The 13,355-nt window shown below is 54.8% G+C and overlaps 7 protein-coding genes across 18 annotated transcripts; 4 read left to right on the top strand and 3 right to left on the bottom strand.

Annotated features, from left to right (window-relative positions):
* Window positions 1–722: 722 nt before the first annotated feature.
* Window positions 723–1,858, top strand: KVP17_002166 (uncharacterized protein; the record flags this gene model as incomplete). Of its 3 annotated transcripts, none has more annotated exons than XM_068518185.1 (4): window positions 723–980; window positions 1,022–1,264; window positions 1,295–1,515; window positions 1,540–1,858. In XM_068518185.1, the coding sequence occupies 4 exons, from the start codon at window positions 723–725 to the stop codon at window positions 1,856–1,858; spliced, it is 1,041 nt and encodes a 346-aa protein (XP_068372674.1). The 3 variants fall into 3 exon arrangements, with proteins under 3 accessions (XP_068372674.1, XP_068372675.1, XP_068372673.1); XM_068518186.1 differs by having other exon boundaries at window positions 1,016–1,264; window positions 1,295–1,495; window positions 1,564–1,569; XM_068518184.1 differs by lacking the exons at window positions 723–980; window positions 1,022–1,264; window positions 1,295–1,515 and having other exon boundaries at window positions 1,628–1,858.
* A 5-nt stretch (window positions 1,859–1,863) lies between these two features.
* On the bottom strand, window positions 1,864–3,572 carry KVP17_002168 (uncharacterized protein; the record flags this gene model as incomplete). Of its 2 annotated transcripts, XM_068518191.1 has the most annotated exons (4): window positions 1,864–3,117; window positions 3,146–3,287; window positions 3,315–3,384; window positions 3,413–3,572. In XM_068518191.1, the coding sequence occupies 4 exons, from the start codon at window positions 3,570–3,572 to the stop codon at window positions 1,864–1,866; spliced, it is 1,626 nt and encodes a 541-aa protein (XP_068372680.1). The 2 variants fall into 2 exon arrangements, with proteins under 2 accessions (XP_068372680.1, XP_068372679.1); XM_068518190.1 differs by lacking the exons at window positions 3,315–3,384; window positions 3,413–3,572 and having other exon boundaries at window positions 1,864–3,090; window positions 3,146–3,265.
* Window positions 3,573–3,788: 216 nt separating this feature from the next.
* On the top strand, window positions 3,789–5,331 carry KVP17_002163 (uncharacterized protein; the record flags this gene model as incomplete). 3 transcript variants are annotated; one of them, XM_068518178.1, is made up of 4 exons in its annotated part: window positions 3,789–4,466; window positions 4,504–4,643; window positions 4,678–4,872; window positions 4,911–5,331. In XM_068518178.1, the coding sequence occupies 4 exons, from the start codon at window positions 3,789–3,791 to the stop codon at window positions 5,329–5,331; spliced, it is 1,434 nt and encodes a 477-aa protein (XP_068372667.1). The 3 variants fall into 3 exon arrangements, with proteins under 3 accessions (XP_068372667.1, XP_068372668.1, XP_068372666.1); XM_068518177.1 differs by lacking the exons at window positions 3,789–4,466; window positions 4,504–4,643 and having other exon boundaries at window positions 4,841–4,872; XM_068518179.1 differs by lacking the exons at window positions 4,504–4,643; window positions 4,678–4,872; window positions 4,911–5,331 and having other exon boundaries at window positions 3,789–4,475.
* A 158-nt stretch (window positions 5,332–5,489) lies between these two features.
* Window positions 5,490–6,933, top strand: KVP17_002162 (uncharacterized protein; the record flags this gene model as incomplete). 3 transcript variants are annotated; one of them, XM_068518176.1, is made up of 2 exons in its annotated part: window positions 5,490–6,160; window positions 6,189–6,933. In XM_068518176.1, 2 exons carry the CDS (start codon window positions 5,490–5,492, stop codon window positions 6,931–6,933), a joined length of 1,416 nt encoding a protein of 471 aa, XP_068372665.1. The 3 variants fall into 3 exon arrangements, with proteins under 3 accessions (XP_068372665.1, XP_068372663.1, XP_068372664.1); XM_068518174.1 differs by lacking the exon at window positions 6,189–6,933 and having other exon boundaries at window positions 5,490–6,164; XM_068518175.1 differs by lacking the exon at window positions 5,490–6,160 and having other exon boundaries at window positions 6,202–6,933.
* Window positions 6,934–7,068: 135 nt separating this feature from the next.
* On the top strand, window positions 7,069–10,812 carry KVP17_002165 (uncharacterized protein; the record flags this gene model as incomplete). 3 transcript variants are annotated; one of them, XM_068518181.1, is made up of 4 exons in its annotated part: window positions 7,069–8,161; window positions 8,245–10,290; window positions 10,322–10,400; window positions 10,425–10,812. In XM_068518181.1, 4 exons carry the CDS (start codon window positions 7,069–7,071, stop codon window positions 10,810–10,812), a joined length of 3,606 nt encoding a protein of 1,201 aa, XP_068372670.1. The 3 variants fall into 3 exon arrangements, with proteins under 3 accessions (XP_068372670.1, XP_068372672.1, XP_068372671.1); XM_068518183.1 differs by lacking the exons at window positions 10,322–10,400; window positions 10,425–10,812 and having other exon boundaries at window positions 8,245–10,301; XM_068518182.1 differs by lacking the exons at window positions 7,069–8,161; window positions 8,245–10,290; window positions 10,322–10,400 and having other exon boundaries at window positions 10,504–10,812.
* A 150-nt stretch (window positions 10,813–10,962) lies between these two features.
* On the bottom strand, window positions 10,963–11,244 carry KVP17_002164 (uncharacterized protein; the record flags this gene model as incomplete). The annotated part of the gene is made up of 1 exon (XM_068518180.1): window positions 10,963–11,244. One exon carries the CDS (start codon window positions 11,242–11,244, stop codon window positions 10,963–10,965), a length of 282 nt encoding a protein of 93 aa, XP_068372669.1.
* Window positions 11,245–11,300: 56 nt separating this feature from the next.
* On the bottom strand, window positions 11,301–13,296 carry KVP17_002167 (uncharacterized protein; the record flags this gene model as incomplete). 3 transcript variants are annotated; one of them, XM_068518188.1, is made up of 6 exons in its annotated part: window positions 11,301–11,567; window positions 11,592–11,931; window positions 11,958–12,715; window positions 12,747–13,103; window positions 13,132–13,209; window positions 13,237–13,296. In XM_068518188.1, 6 exons carry the CDS (start codon window positions 13,294–13,296, stop codon window positions 11,301–11,303), a joined length of 1,860 nt encoding a protein of 619 aa, XP_068372677.1. The 3 variants fall into 3 exon arrangements, with proteins under 3 accessions (XP_068372677.1, XP_068372678.1, XP_068372676.1); XM_068518187.1 differs by lacking the exons at window positions 11,301–11,567; window positions 11,592–11,931; window positions 13,132–13,209; window positions 13,237–13,296 and having other exon boundaries at window positions 11,954–12,628; window positions 12,660–13,049; XM_068518189.1 differs by lacking the exons at window positions 11,958–12,715; window positions 12,747–13,103; window positions 13,132–13,209; window positions 13,237–13,296 and having other exon boundaries at window positions 11,301–11,891.
* Window positions 13,297–13,355: the final 59 nt, after the last annotated feature.

Here is a 13,355-nt window from a genome sequence, read left to right as displayed (position 1 = left end):
CAGTGAGACGTCATTGTGACGCCACGTTGCTGATTAGAAGAACCTTACCGCGCATGGCAGCTAAGTCGAACGAGTCCCCTTGAATGTCGTCCACCTGGTAGTCGTACAGGGAATTACGGATGTCGTTAGCGCACGAGCCCCCGAGAGTAGGCACGTAGTTGCCCATAGAATTATGGATTACATTTTCAGAGCGCAAACATCGCAAACATGCTGACCACACAATGATTTACTGTGTCAATTGCTTTAACTGCCAAAAAAATGCCACCAACTCGGTCCCGAAGTACACTGAGTGCCGATACCATCCGGGACTCACGTGGCACAAGAAGGTAGAGTGCGTACCACCCACAACCCAAGAAGAACGATAGCAACACAATCAGTGTGTTGAGCCCTATGAAGTCTAAGCTTCGGCTATTGTCTACCGTCTCGCAGCCTCACCTGTAGTTGCCTCCATCAACATGCTTGTCGACGTAATCCTTGTAAAGAAAGTAATAGCACACCATCGGAACAGACCACAGCCCCAAGTTCCACATCGACAGCTCATCCTTGATTCTCCATAGGCAAAGCAACTGATTGCGCTGGAGGTGTCACCCCACCGAAAAACTGCCAATCACAGCAGCCAAGCCGTAGTGCGTATCGAGAGCTCGCTGAGCGCGTTTCTTCGCCGCGTTGTTTGCCATTGCAGATTTTGGGTGTTTTGGGGTCATGAGCGCGGCAAATCGGTCATGGAAGGTCTGGATCGTGACTATCTTGAAGACCTTGAACGTCGCCTTCGTGACGCAGGTCGAACGGCCTCTGTGGACGAGGCCAACCCAGCAACATTGGAGGAGTCAGACAGAGATGCAGAGGACGCGGATATTCAAGAGGCCCACGATGGACATCGCCGGCAACAACGCTTGGCCGGTCGACAGAGCTGCCCATATGACCATCCCTTGGGGTACCCGCTGGAGGTTGGCCTGGGACCGGATGACCTAGAGCAGAAGGTGGGATGTTTGGAAGCAGTGACCAGGTGCTGGAGATGCAGCATCTGCTCTCCGAAGAAGCGACAGCGAGGAAAGAGATGCGTCGGCAGTACGAAATCCAACTGGCGCTGGTACGTCAAGTAGAGGATGCCAGAGTTTCACGTGCCAAGCAAACGACATTGGCGGAGCTGCAGGAGACTTTGTCACTGTATAAATGTGTGGCTGAGGAGTCGGTACAGGTGGCGAAGGCAGAGCGGGAGAAGTTCAGAAAGGAGCTAGAGAAGGCCAGGTTCACTGCAAGAAAGGTAGGGCGATTGGTGTGCGAATGATTTTAGGTGTGTGAGGAACTGGAGTCAGAGCTTCGCCTTGAATACGAAGCGAGGATCTCTACCCTCGAGACCGAGACCAAAGCCCAGGCAGATAGGTTTGCCAAAAAAGAAGCAGACCTCCACCGAACTGTCAGCAAACTGGAGATACAGGCGGCAGACGGGGCCTCTCAGTTTGATGAGCAGGTCGTAAAGGAGGCGGAGAACAGAGTCAATACGTATAAGACCAAGTAGGGAAGCATATCGTTCTTCAGTGTTGTGATGTTATTTCTCTGCAGGTTTGATGACCTCGTCGAAAGGATGCAGGTTGAGCGCCAGGAATTTGATCGAGTATTCTCTTGCATGGCTGAAAAGGTAACCTCAGAAGCTGAGGCGTATGAGAAGGAACTGCTCAACAAACTGCAGCAAGTGTTGCTGAAGCACGGAGTACGTCTGAGCGAAGCGCAGCTCACGGCGGAGCTGGCGGAGTGCACCTTCACAGTTAACACCGGCGAAGCTTTCGATGACTCCGCGCTTCAAGAGCTCCGGAAGTTGACGAATGAGCGCGCCTACGAGTTCGACTTCAAAACGTAAAAGGGTCAAGCGCCACGTTGGAGGTTGTTCATGCTGGCAATTGCGTCGCTGTGCTTTGCGCTGCTCAACGACTGCCTGTTGGAGGACCGCGATCGATCGCGAGGTCGTTTGCGGTCATTGTAGGGGTAAGATGCCTGGGGCACTGGGTAAAGACCAGGAGGGAGGTACGGTCCTTGGGGGTAGGGGCCTTGAGGCGGCGGATACAGTCCAGGCGGGTATCCCGGAGGCGCCATGTGGTAGGTCACGTACATCACAGGGTAAGGTGGGTATGGTGGGTAAGGCGACGCACTCAAAGGACGCGAGAAGGCTGGGGACTCGGGGAATCCCTGGCTGCCTGGGTGGCCTGAAGGCACGTGAGGCGGGCAGCAGGGGCGCTCATAGACCGCCTCCGTGAATTGCGGTTGACACTTCCCGTAGGCTGATTGTACTTCCGCGAATTGTGGCTGCCACCCGTACCCTGTTTCCGAATGCGTGGGCATTCCCCCGAGAAGAGGGTCCTTTGGTCGACGGTTCCGGTTACTACTCTGGAGATTGGACGATTGGCGGCGGGAGGTCTTTGGGTGGTTTGCATACGATGGTTTGCGCCTCCGGTGCCTCCTAATGGAGATGCTGTCCTCACTCGGGGAGTCTCTCCGCAGTCGCGGTCTATACTTTGCGTCGTCCTTCCTAATTACAGAGTCCTCGCTCGGGGAGTATCCCCGCAGTCGCGGTCGATACTTTGAGTCGTCCTTCCTTCTTCCTGAGTCTGGAACTTCCTCCTTCCGATCCAGTCGCCCAGCGCCTCGCAACGTCAGCTTTTCGGCCGAAGACGCAGCATCTACCCATTGGCGGCGATCCTCTTTTCTCCGACGGCGCGCCTTCCTTCGCTCCTCTGCCTCAGACTCCAAGCGCTTCGGTCGCCGACTCGGGGTTTCGGCCGGCGGCAGAGGAGGCGGCGGCATTCGCCGTAATCGGCTAGAGGCACTTGCCGGATCTTTCCGTACGTGGTCGGCGATGGCCGACAGATCTGAACGGTCTTGCGTCCATAAAGCAGAGCCGCGGTCCTTTCCTCCAAAGAAGGTGGAGAACAATCCAACCAACCCTCGGTCGCTGGGATGGCTGGCGAGATCGCTGGTCAAGCGAGATGTGAGGCATATTTCCAGATCGGCCTCGGCGTAGGTGAACATCTCATCGTCCACAACCTCGGATAATTCCACGATGGTATCAGGAAATTTACCACTACTGTATAGCTCCTGCAAACGAAGAACGAATAGGGTAGTCTGCGTGAGATTGTAAGCAATCTCTCACCAGCGCGTCGCTCATGTGGAGGAGTAGCAGGTTCGCCAACAAATGCGGGCCCTGGTCCTGGTCTGGCTCGGGGATCTTAACTAAGCGCTTGTCCTCGGTCACGGAATAAAAGTGCTTCATAGCCCTCTCGAGCACTTTTGCACTGTCTCATTCCGTCTCTAGCCCTCACATAATTCGAGTTCTCCGCTGGCGACCGTAAACCAGAGGAGGGAACGCAAACAAGGATAAGTACTCCAGGTCTGTGTGAGCCGGCGACCCCGACCTCACAGGGCATGTCTAGAGGCTTTTTCAGGTGACAAAGGTCTTGCGTCATAAGACACTTGGCGTAGGACTTTTTTTTTGAGCTAGGCCACTTGGTCCACTCGTGCAGCTCGTTGTTTAACCTTTGCAGCAGCTCTGCCTTGTCGAAGGATCCGCGAAGCGCCATGGAGCGTTTCAGAGCCTGTGTCTGAAACCTATAAAACGCACCACATGCAGTCTGGGATCCTCAATCTGCCACCAAGGAAGAGAACTTAAGGCCTCGACATAGGGATTCTGCTGGAATGGCGACTCGTAGACTGACAACGAGTACGTCCTGTTGTCAATCTGACGCAACGTCCTGTTGTCCATAAAGAGAGTCGCGGAAAATATCAAAATCTGTTTGATGACTCACAATTGCAGCCGTCCGACGGTACTGCTGGTGTCGGTGCGCTCTCTTGACGAAGCGTTAACGCAATCAATCCTGGCGGACTCGATCATTGGGTGTGCGGATGTAGTTGTCGCTGGTCATGAAAGCCACAAAGATGCGTTCGGGGATGTGACATTCGTTGTTCTCCCGGAGGATAAACTGACCAACATGCACTCCGCGTTGGTGGATGCAGTGAAGAAACACGACCCTCAGTTGATCGTAGCGCCGAGGACGCTGTACCTGGAGGCGTACTGTCTGTCGGAGGCGTTCAGTGTGCCCATTGCCTTCTTATGTCGCGTTCCGGTGGCACCCACGGCCAGCTACTTGGACCCATTGTGGAGAGCGTCGTCTTCCACGCTGCCGATTGGATTCTTGAACCGCGCCAGCTTTCAAGCCGTGCCGTTCGCAGTTCACAACATCTTAAAGCAACACGCTCCTTTGGTCGACTCCTTCCGGAAACTGTTGGCGCTGCCGCCAGTGACATCCAGACTTGGACTCCTAGGTCAGGTGTACCTGAAGAATGTGCCGTCTCTGTGTTTGTGGTCTCCGACGCTCGTGCCTGTGCCCGACCTGCCATCTGCGTTCGAAGTGGTGGGACCGTCGTTGCCACCTTTCGCCGAATGCTCCGAACCTACCAAGCGGTTTTGTACCGAGGTGAGTTGACTGGAGGGTCTTTTGTAATTCGCTCCAGAAGCCCAACAACCCTCCTGTTTTCCTGGGATTTGGCAAAGAGACGCTGTCGGATACGTTTCGACAGGTTATCGAGACCACCATCGAGGAGTTGCTTGTCCGTCGAAAAAGAGTCCTGTTCCAGCCAGGATCGTCAGAACAGTAAGTCTGGCAGTGATTTCACACATCTCCGCAGGTTCATCAAATCTAAATCGATCCTGACAAGCTCCAACTTCCTCATTGTCGACTACGAGCCCCATCGATCCCTGTTCCCCCTCTGCTCTTGCGTCGTGCACCACGCTGGTCCCGAGATAAGTCACGTCGCGGTGTTGAGTGGTTGTCCCAGCGTTCCCGTGCCTATGGGTCACGAGCAGATGTTCTTCGCCCACAGGTAGGCTTACTCCTTCTGTTCGTTACTATCTCTTTCAGGCTCGTGGATGTTGGAGCCTCTCGTACTCAACATCGAGTTCAAGACTCAAACTCGTTTTCCTTGCTGCACGCGATCCTCGACACTATGCGCGACACCACCCTGCCCCTGCAAACCGCAGCTCTGCAGCGGGAGCTGCAGCTGGAGCTGGAGCAACCCAGAGTCGCTGCGGCGGTCCTTCGTATAATAGAGAAAGGGTGGACTGTACATTCGCTGTCATCCTCCTTCGTGGACACGCTGAGACACTGCAAGTCGTTCCTTGCCGCACTGTGTATCCTCTTGGTCCTCAGCGCATTCGTATCCTGGGGGGTCCTGCACATCGTTAGTTGGGCTACTGCCACGCTCTTCAGGACAGCGAGCGCAGCATTCACCCATCTAGGCGTGAACCTGGCCATCAGGCTCAAGGCGCCTGGATTTGAGTGATCTTAATGTATCTGATTCGTTCCGAACTTAGCTCCTTACGTGTGGCGTTAGACGCGTTGGGCGACCAAAAGTGGCGAAATGCTGACGGATGAGGTCGGACTGCGGCTCGTCCAAAGGCTCGACTGTGGTGAGCTACATGGCCAGTCCTGCACTCAGTAATGAGCGGGCGGGTGCGTGTCGAGACGGCAGCCGACATTCTGCGCCCGAGCGTCCTGAAAGAGGTACTGCGGGAAGTCGTGCCTGAGGTTCGAGAGGTCGACACAAGTACGATTGTGGACGTTTTGAAGTCCGTTGATGGCCGTATGGACGTCCTAGACAACCTTGAGCCCAGTAGGCTGACCCAAGACCTTCTTTCACAGCCGACGCCTTCATTGGTAGTCGAGTACATGCTCGTATGTTCCACCCTGTTTGGGTGGGAGGTCGCATCACAGGCGCACGTCGTCGCGAAGATACTAGAGCTCAGCCGGGAGGAGCAGGAACAAATCCAGATGGCGTTGGAGGCCTACGCCAACGCCAGCGACAGCGATGGGGAGCTCGCTTGTCAGGTGAAGGCGGCCGAACAGCTCTCGTCCGCTCGACGACGCGATATGGCCGAAGAACTGGACGCATTGAAGGAGGCGGAGCGTATACGCAGAGCGCTGCTGGCTGAAGCTTCCGCGGAGGTTCACCACCTGCGTGAGGCGGGTCACTCCACTACCGTGCTGGTTGCGCCAGGAACAGAAGAGATTGAGAGGCTGGAACTGCAGATTCGGGATTTGAAATCGCGTGTCGAGCAGCAAAAGACGGAACTGAAGGAGTTAACGACCGAAAAGGACGTTCAAGCCAAAATGTGAGGGGTCCTCAGTCGCTTCATCCAGTGCGACGGCTGCAATGGAGGAGGCGGCAGTCCTGGAGGAGGAAATACGGAGCTTGAGCAATCAACTGGGTCGTATCAAGGCGAAGCACGCTGACATGTTCGAGTTGGAAGAGAGGGCCGTCGCTGCACAGAAGCAGGCGGACGGGTACCTAACCCAATTACTGGCCGCCCAGAGCCGTCTGAGCAGAATAACCGTCTACAAGGACACAGACAGCAAGGCACGGACCATAGAGAGTCTGCAGCGGAACCTCCAGATCCTTCAGGCTTCCCACGACAAGCTAACGGCCCAAAATCGTCACCTGAAAGTGGCGCTGGACCAAGCCGAGCAGCGCCAGGCACGCCCCAGGTCAGCCGCCCCCAACGACGGTGACATACGAGTATCGATATCCCTCCGAGAGAAGGAGGAGCTGCTTCGACTGCGCAAGCAACCAGAGGACGGAGACCTGAGAAGTCGTCTCCACGCGGCACTGGCAGCAAACGACGCGCTTGAGAAACGCGTAGAAGCCCAAAGTCACCAGCTATCTCGGTACAGTGACTCGTCCCCAGGTTCAGCAGGGCTGCGTCGACGCGAGAACCAGCTCCTGACAGAGAGCCGGGCGGACGAAAGCAGTTCTCGGCGGCGTGAGCATCGAACCATGGTGGCGACAATCCATGAACTCGCATTTCGGGTTCATCTGCTTCAAATCGAACACACTGCGGCACTGGGTGGCAGAGCCCAGGTCGAAGCCGCCAGTATGGATGAATAATGTCGCGGGGAGTCGCTCTGAATATAGTGATAGATACAGTGAGGTTAATCATTCCGAGAGCGCGCACTTGTAAAGATTGCTCTGAGCGTACGCTGCACAGCTAACGCAGTGCCAATATTCCCTAATTCCGCCTCAATGGGAAAGAAGGCGAAGGTCGGAAAGGAACGCCTCGACAAGTTCTACCACCTGGCGAAGGAGCAGGGGTTCCGTGCCCGGTCTGCCTTCAAACTCATCCAACTGGGCCAGAAGTTCAACCTGTTCGACAACGCCTCCAAAGTCCTGGATCTCTGTGCAGCTCCAGGCGGGTGGCTGCAAGTCTGCCAGAAAGAGATGCGTTCAGGGTCAACAATAGTTGGCGTAGATTTGGCACCTATTAGGGCATTGAGAGGGGTCGTCAGCATTCAAGCGGACATCACCACTGAGAGGTGTAGAAAGCTGCTGCGGAAGGAACTCTCAGAGGGGGAGTGTGACCTCGTGCTCCACGACGGCGCTCCGAACGTTGGAACGAGCTGGGCGATGGACGCGTACAATCAGAACGAGCTGGTGCTGCACTCAGTGCAACTAGCATCAGAGTACCTTAAACGTGGAGGGGTGTTCGTCTCGAAGATTTTCCGGTCCCAGGATTACAACTCACTCATCTGGGTCTTCAAGCAGCTCTTCAATCGGGTGAGCATCACGAAGCCGTCGTCATCTCGTGCTGTCTCTGCCGAGTGTTTCGCCGTTTGCGAAGGCTACAAGAAGCCTGGCAAGATCGACCCCCGATTTTTTGATCCGAAGTATGTGTTTGTAACCACCCAACAAGCGCAGGAGGCCGGCCAAGTCGATAAGAACAAGCTGAAGAAGCAGGAGTCTCTTGCTCAGATGTACAAAGAGCGAGAGAAGAAGAAGCGGTCTGGATACGCCGCCGACGAAACCTTTTTCCACAAGACCACCATTGCTGAGTTCTTCGACGCCAAGACACCCTCGAAGATTCTGATGGAGAACAACATGATTGTTTTCGAACCCGCTGACAACGCATTCGTGACCACCATCCTTGACCACCCAACCACCGACCTCAACATTAAGGCGTTACTGGCAGACCTGAAGCTCTGTTCTAAAAAGGATCTCAATGTTCTTCTGAGATGGAGAGAGAAGCTCAATTCCGCCATGCGCCGAGAGGAGAAGAGTCGAATATCCATCTTGAGGCGACAGGCTGAGGAGGACGTCGCCAACTTGGCTGATTTCGAGGGTAGGTGTCATCCCGGCTCGCTGTTGTCGTGAATAGGTCGCTTCTAGTATTCTTGTTAGTCTCTTCTTACTTATCCCTTTCAGAATTCGACATCGATGCCGTGACTGAGCAGCAGGATTTGGAGGACGAGCGGGAAGACAAGCAGGAGGGCGAAGAGCTGGACCGTCTGATTGAGGCCCGTCGACGTGACCGAACCGCTGTTGACAAGAAGGAGAGAGCTCGAAAAAAGAAGGCGGAGTTCAAACGAATGCAGTCGTTAGGCGGTTTCGACAACGAAACGGTAGACACCGACCTTTTCACCAACGTGGATATGACCGCTTACAAGACTCTGAAATTGGAGGAGGAGGTGTTAGACCCCAAGAGGTTCGATAAATATCTGTGGGATGGAGAAACTCATGAGCTGAGCGACGTCTCGTTGGAGTCCTCGGATTCTTCGGAGGGCGAGGGAGACGACCTCCAGAAGCGGGAGGACGACCTTGCACTGACCATGAAGTTGCATGCTGACACCAAAGCCAAGCTTGCCAAGCTGAAGACCGACAAGGGGAAGAAGCTCTCGCGTCGTGAGCGCGTTCGGGCTGGTTGGGCTGACGAGGTGATGGACCTGGATCAGTATGTGGAGCGTGCCTCACGAGACGCGTGGCACCAAAAGGCACAGGCTGCGGTGGACAGCGAGGAGGACGATGAGCAGAATGACATCGCTAATTGTAATGTCTACGGCGACGACTCCGATGAGGAGCGGTTTGAGGACATGAAGAAACGGCCACGACAAGACAACGAAACGGAGCCGGCGAAGAAGAAAAAGCGTGTCTCGTTCGCGGAGATCGGCGAAATGACATCTGACGCAGACTCTGTCGTGTCGGAAATCCAAATGGAGGAGGAGGAGGGCACGGAGTCAGCCTATATCGCCGCTGTTCGAAAGGCCGCGAAGGCGAAACTTCGGAAGGTGAAGCCAGCTGACGAGAACCTGGCTGAAGTCAACGTTGCAGACGTCAACGAGGTGTCTGCGGCGCGGTTCTTTACGGGAGATCTATTTACTAAGGTGCTGAAGACTGAGGAGGCCAAGACCGAAGCCGAGGGCTTCGACCTGCAATGGGTGGACTACTCTGAACCTGTCGTGAGCAAGGAAGGCACCGATGCCGAGCAGCACAGAAAGACCCTACTGGCATACCAACGCCGTAAAAAGGCTGAGCTCGAGAAACAGCTCCTACTATTAGATCAGCAGCGTCGTCAACATGACTCCGATGATTCAGCCGAAGAGGAGTTGAGTACTGATGAGGAGGAGTCCGAATCATCCGTGAGCGACAGCGAGGATCCCTTGGCGGACATGGTGGACGACATACCCAGCCTGCCGTTATCGGACAAGAAGAAGGCAAAGATGAAGCGCAAAGAAGATGCGAAAATTGCTGAAGCGAAGGCTGCGAAGCAGGCCACCAGAGAGGCCGAGGCTCTACGAGGACTCGGAGCCCCGCTGGGTCTGACAGTCGAAGGCCCAAAGGACACCTTTGAGGAGGTCGCTATAGAACGTCCAGAAGATCCCAATGAGCTGGCGGGCATTCAAAGCCTGGGTCATGTTATGATGAAGAAGAGCGCTGATGTGCTGGACGGCGCTTACAATAGGTTTGCCTTCAATGACGACTACCTTCCCGACTGGTTCATGGCTGACGAGGCCCAACATACAAAGTGCATGCTGCCCATCACAAAGGAACTCAATGACATGTACAAGGCCAAACTGAAGGAAATAAATAGTCGGCCGATCCGCAAGGCAGCCGAAGCCAAGGGCCGTAAGCGCCGAAAGTATACAAAACTGATGACCAAGGTGAACAAGAAGGCTCACCAACTCGCCGACGCACCCGACGTCTCCGAAGCAGACCGCGTTCGTACCATTCGAAAGATGATTCGCTCCGCGAAACGGTCGACTGTGGACAAGAAGTACCTTCATCTGAAGACTGGCCTCCAGAGCAAGAAGGACAAAAAACGGATGAAGAAGACGAATCGCCCAGCGCAGGGTGTGCTGAAGAATCAGATGCGTGCAGAGCGCCGATCGGCCAAGCGTAACGGCAAGAGCGGCACCACTGGGCGGAAGCCAGGTCAGAGGGGTAAGAATGCCAAAACGCCCAACCGAAGAATTGGTAAAAAATAAGTTCCGTGAAACAAAAACAGAAATGGACAGCGTCTTTCGCTTGTGTGACTATCAGTCCCTTGGTGTGATACGTCGCCATGTGGAGCGATTCTTGTTGTAGTGAGTCGGAGGCCTTTCGATCAGCGGTGAAAAGCCAGTGGAGATCGATGAAGACGAGGCCGTATACCGAACTCGAGATGCCGACGGCTCGGTCGAGGTGCAGATGTCATGGTCTGACGCGCTCAAACCCAAGTCTCTGCGTGTGACAGCACACATGCCGTACGTGAAGGAGCTCTGGCACGCAGGGGGGAAAGACCTGGCGCAGTTTCACTTCCCCAAAGGGCGGCTCCAGACCGACAAGGTCGTTTTGGATGTTGATGTCGCCGAGAACCACCACGGAGACGATGTCGAAATGACGGCGTACAGAGTATCTTGCTTGTTGACCTACATACTCTGCGGACCTGTCTTCAGATGTTTTCGGAGAGTCAAATACTACTCCAACCCTTTGGAAATGCTGGTATGCCTCAACTAGTTGACTAACAGATCCATCTGCGTCCAGAGGAGAAATGCTGGATCAGTACGTCCAACCGTGATGTGGTGCTAGTGAGCGTCTGGCGCCCCAACCACAGATTCTGGGTGAGCACACCAACGCAAGCAACGATTTCCGCCTCAAAGCTAGGCGCTACGCGGCTGCCTGCAATGCAGTCAACCAGGAGGGATCGCATGTGACGATCAGCTTTGGCACCGATCCCCCTTCTGAGGTGAACGCGATACACCAACGGCTGCGGAACCGGACAGGTCTGCGGCCGATGACGCCACGCAAGCAGTCAGGCTGCAACATCGGGTTCTTCTCGTTGCGGCTGCGGCTGGAAGAGAATACCACCGAGTACGCGCTGTGGCGGTTCACTCTATGTGGTGAGAGTTGGTTCCTGGGAAACACAGTTTCCGCCATCAGGCTGCACATGCAAAACGTTATCTCGACGCAGCAGGTGTGCAGGGCTCGCCGGGTGAGGCGGCTGCTCAGTGACTTCCTGCTCCCTTTGCGCGACCTGAGTCAATAACTTCCGAGTGCATCTGATGTCGCGACGCCTCAACACTCACGATTGTGAAGTAGGTTTCCACTTGTCTATAGTCAGCAGAGAGATTTGCCGGATCTTCAGTGATATCAAACAGCAGTTTTCGCACCTCTGCCATTGTGGGTCTAGGTACCATGCCGCCGAGCACCTGCAACAGGTCGTCCTCCGTCACCACGCCGTCTCGGTCCGCGTCCAGCGCGGCGAACAGCGCCTGCATGCGCACTTTCTTGCTCACTGGCCCGCCCGGAATCCAGTGACCAAGGAGAATGCTGCACAGGGCCAGGAACTCTGGGTAGTTCAGGCCTGACACGCGACTCTTCAGCTTCGAGTAGTAGGCGTCCGCTTTGTCGTGTTGGTCGAGGTGGAGGCTAGTCTGCATGATGTGAATCTTCTCTAGGGATACGGTTCCGGGTTTGGCTTCGCGTTCGGTGCTAGAATCTGGCGAACTCAGCGAGTCGAACAGATCGTCGCAAGTAGTCTTCAGTACGGCGTCTTCCAAAATGGATTTGGATGCCGGAAGGACCTCATCTAACATCTGGGGCTTATCCTGGAGTAGGGTCTCGTAGGCCTTCGACCTGTGACACAGCCCTGTCGCGCTCACTTTACATGATCCACGATGTTCTGCACGCGCTTTTGCTGGTTGGAGGCGATGCGCGCGTCCATCTGAGCAACGACATGCGACTTCACGTTGAGATCACAGCTGTTGAAGTACGTGATGTCCACTATGATGTCCAACCACAGAAACAGAACCGCCCAAAGCTGCAGGACCATGGGAATGATCAGCCAGCCTTTAATCGACCAAGGCAGAGGCCCCCTCAAAGTTCGGAACAGCAGATTTACGGCCACCACGTTCACGAACACCAGGAACTGCAGAAGTCGTTTGGTGTAGGCGACGCCCCTGGACCCGAATATCGGAATGTGGTTCTGCCGACTGACCAGTGCGGGCTCGGAAGGGAAAATTCGGGCTCCCAAGCGGTTCATGTGGATCAAGCGGCTTTTTTCGTAGTCCGTTCGGATTGTCTGAAGGCTATCCTCATTCAAGCAGAGCTCTACAGCTGACAGTTTGGGTCGAATCTCCTCTTTCCAAGAGCGCACTCGACGGGATGTTATGAATCCCGCGAGCACCAAGAACGTGGATGCCGCGCCCAGAAAGACAGCGATCTCCTTAGATGTTAGAAAGAAACCGGGAATGCTGAGCGCCAGAAGAAAAAGCGAGGCTACCCATGACGCTATTGGAATGTCTACGATGCTCTCAAGGTTCTCCTCCAGGCACTCGGAAAGGTAGGACGCGAAGGAGAACGACTCGGGATACGACGTTGTCGTCACGAACGGGGACGTGGGATGTAGAAATCGCATTCTCTGAATGGTGATGCACGGCCAATGAGCTCACGAAGTAAGAGAACTCCAGTTGGTGCCGGTCCTTTTGCCCACTCGCCAACTCTGTCCGCATCTCATCTTCAGATTTGGCTTCGTAGCTCTCCCACGTTTGCTGTTTCCGCAAAGCGAATGTCACTTGCACAGCCACAGACGCCACAAAGAGGAGCATGACGCCGAATATCAGAAAGTGCATGTCCTCAAAGATTTCAAAAAGGTGTGTCGGACTAAGATTTGGTGATTCCCCCTCGGCTTTTAACTCTGCTTTCGCCACCCGTTCCAGCTCGTCGACCCCCAGGAAGTAATCGTTGATGGACATGAGCCCTCCCCAACGAGTGATCGAGAACAGAAACAACGATACAAAACCGAGGATCTGCGTGCTGCGCTACGACACTGCTCACAGCCAATACTTTGAACAGGGTCTCCATCATCTCTAGGAGCACGTACTTTCCCTGATGATGCAGAAAGTGATGAAGACGCTGATTATGCGCTCACACGCCACTCACGTGCTCTGCCATCTCAAACACCATCGTAATCAGCAGAATGGCAACCAGCACTCCAACCATAACAGTATGCTTAAGCACCTCATGCTCATGATGACTGGCCAACATTATCCAAACGGCCA

Source organism: the organism of the source record quoted next (genome assembly GCF_019968985.1).
Source record: "MAG: Porospora cf. gigantea B chromosome Unknown PgB_NODE_634_length_13355_cov_114.712, whole genome shotgun sequence".
NCBI classification, from domain to species: Eukaryota; Apicomplexa; class Conoidasida; order Eugregarinorida; family Porosporidae; genus Porospora; species Porospora cf. gigantea B.
Note: the sequence above shows the minus strand (reverse complement) of the source record. Positions and strands in the feature narration are given on the sequence as shown.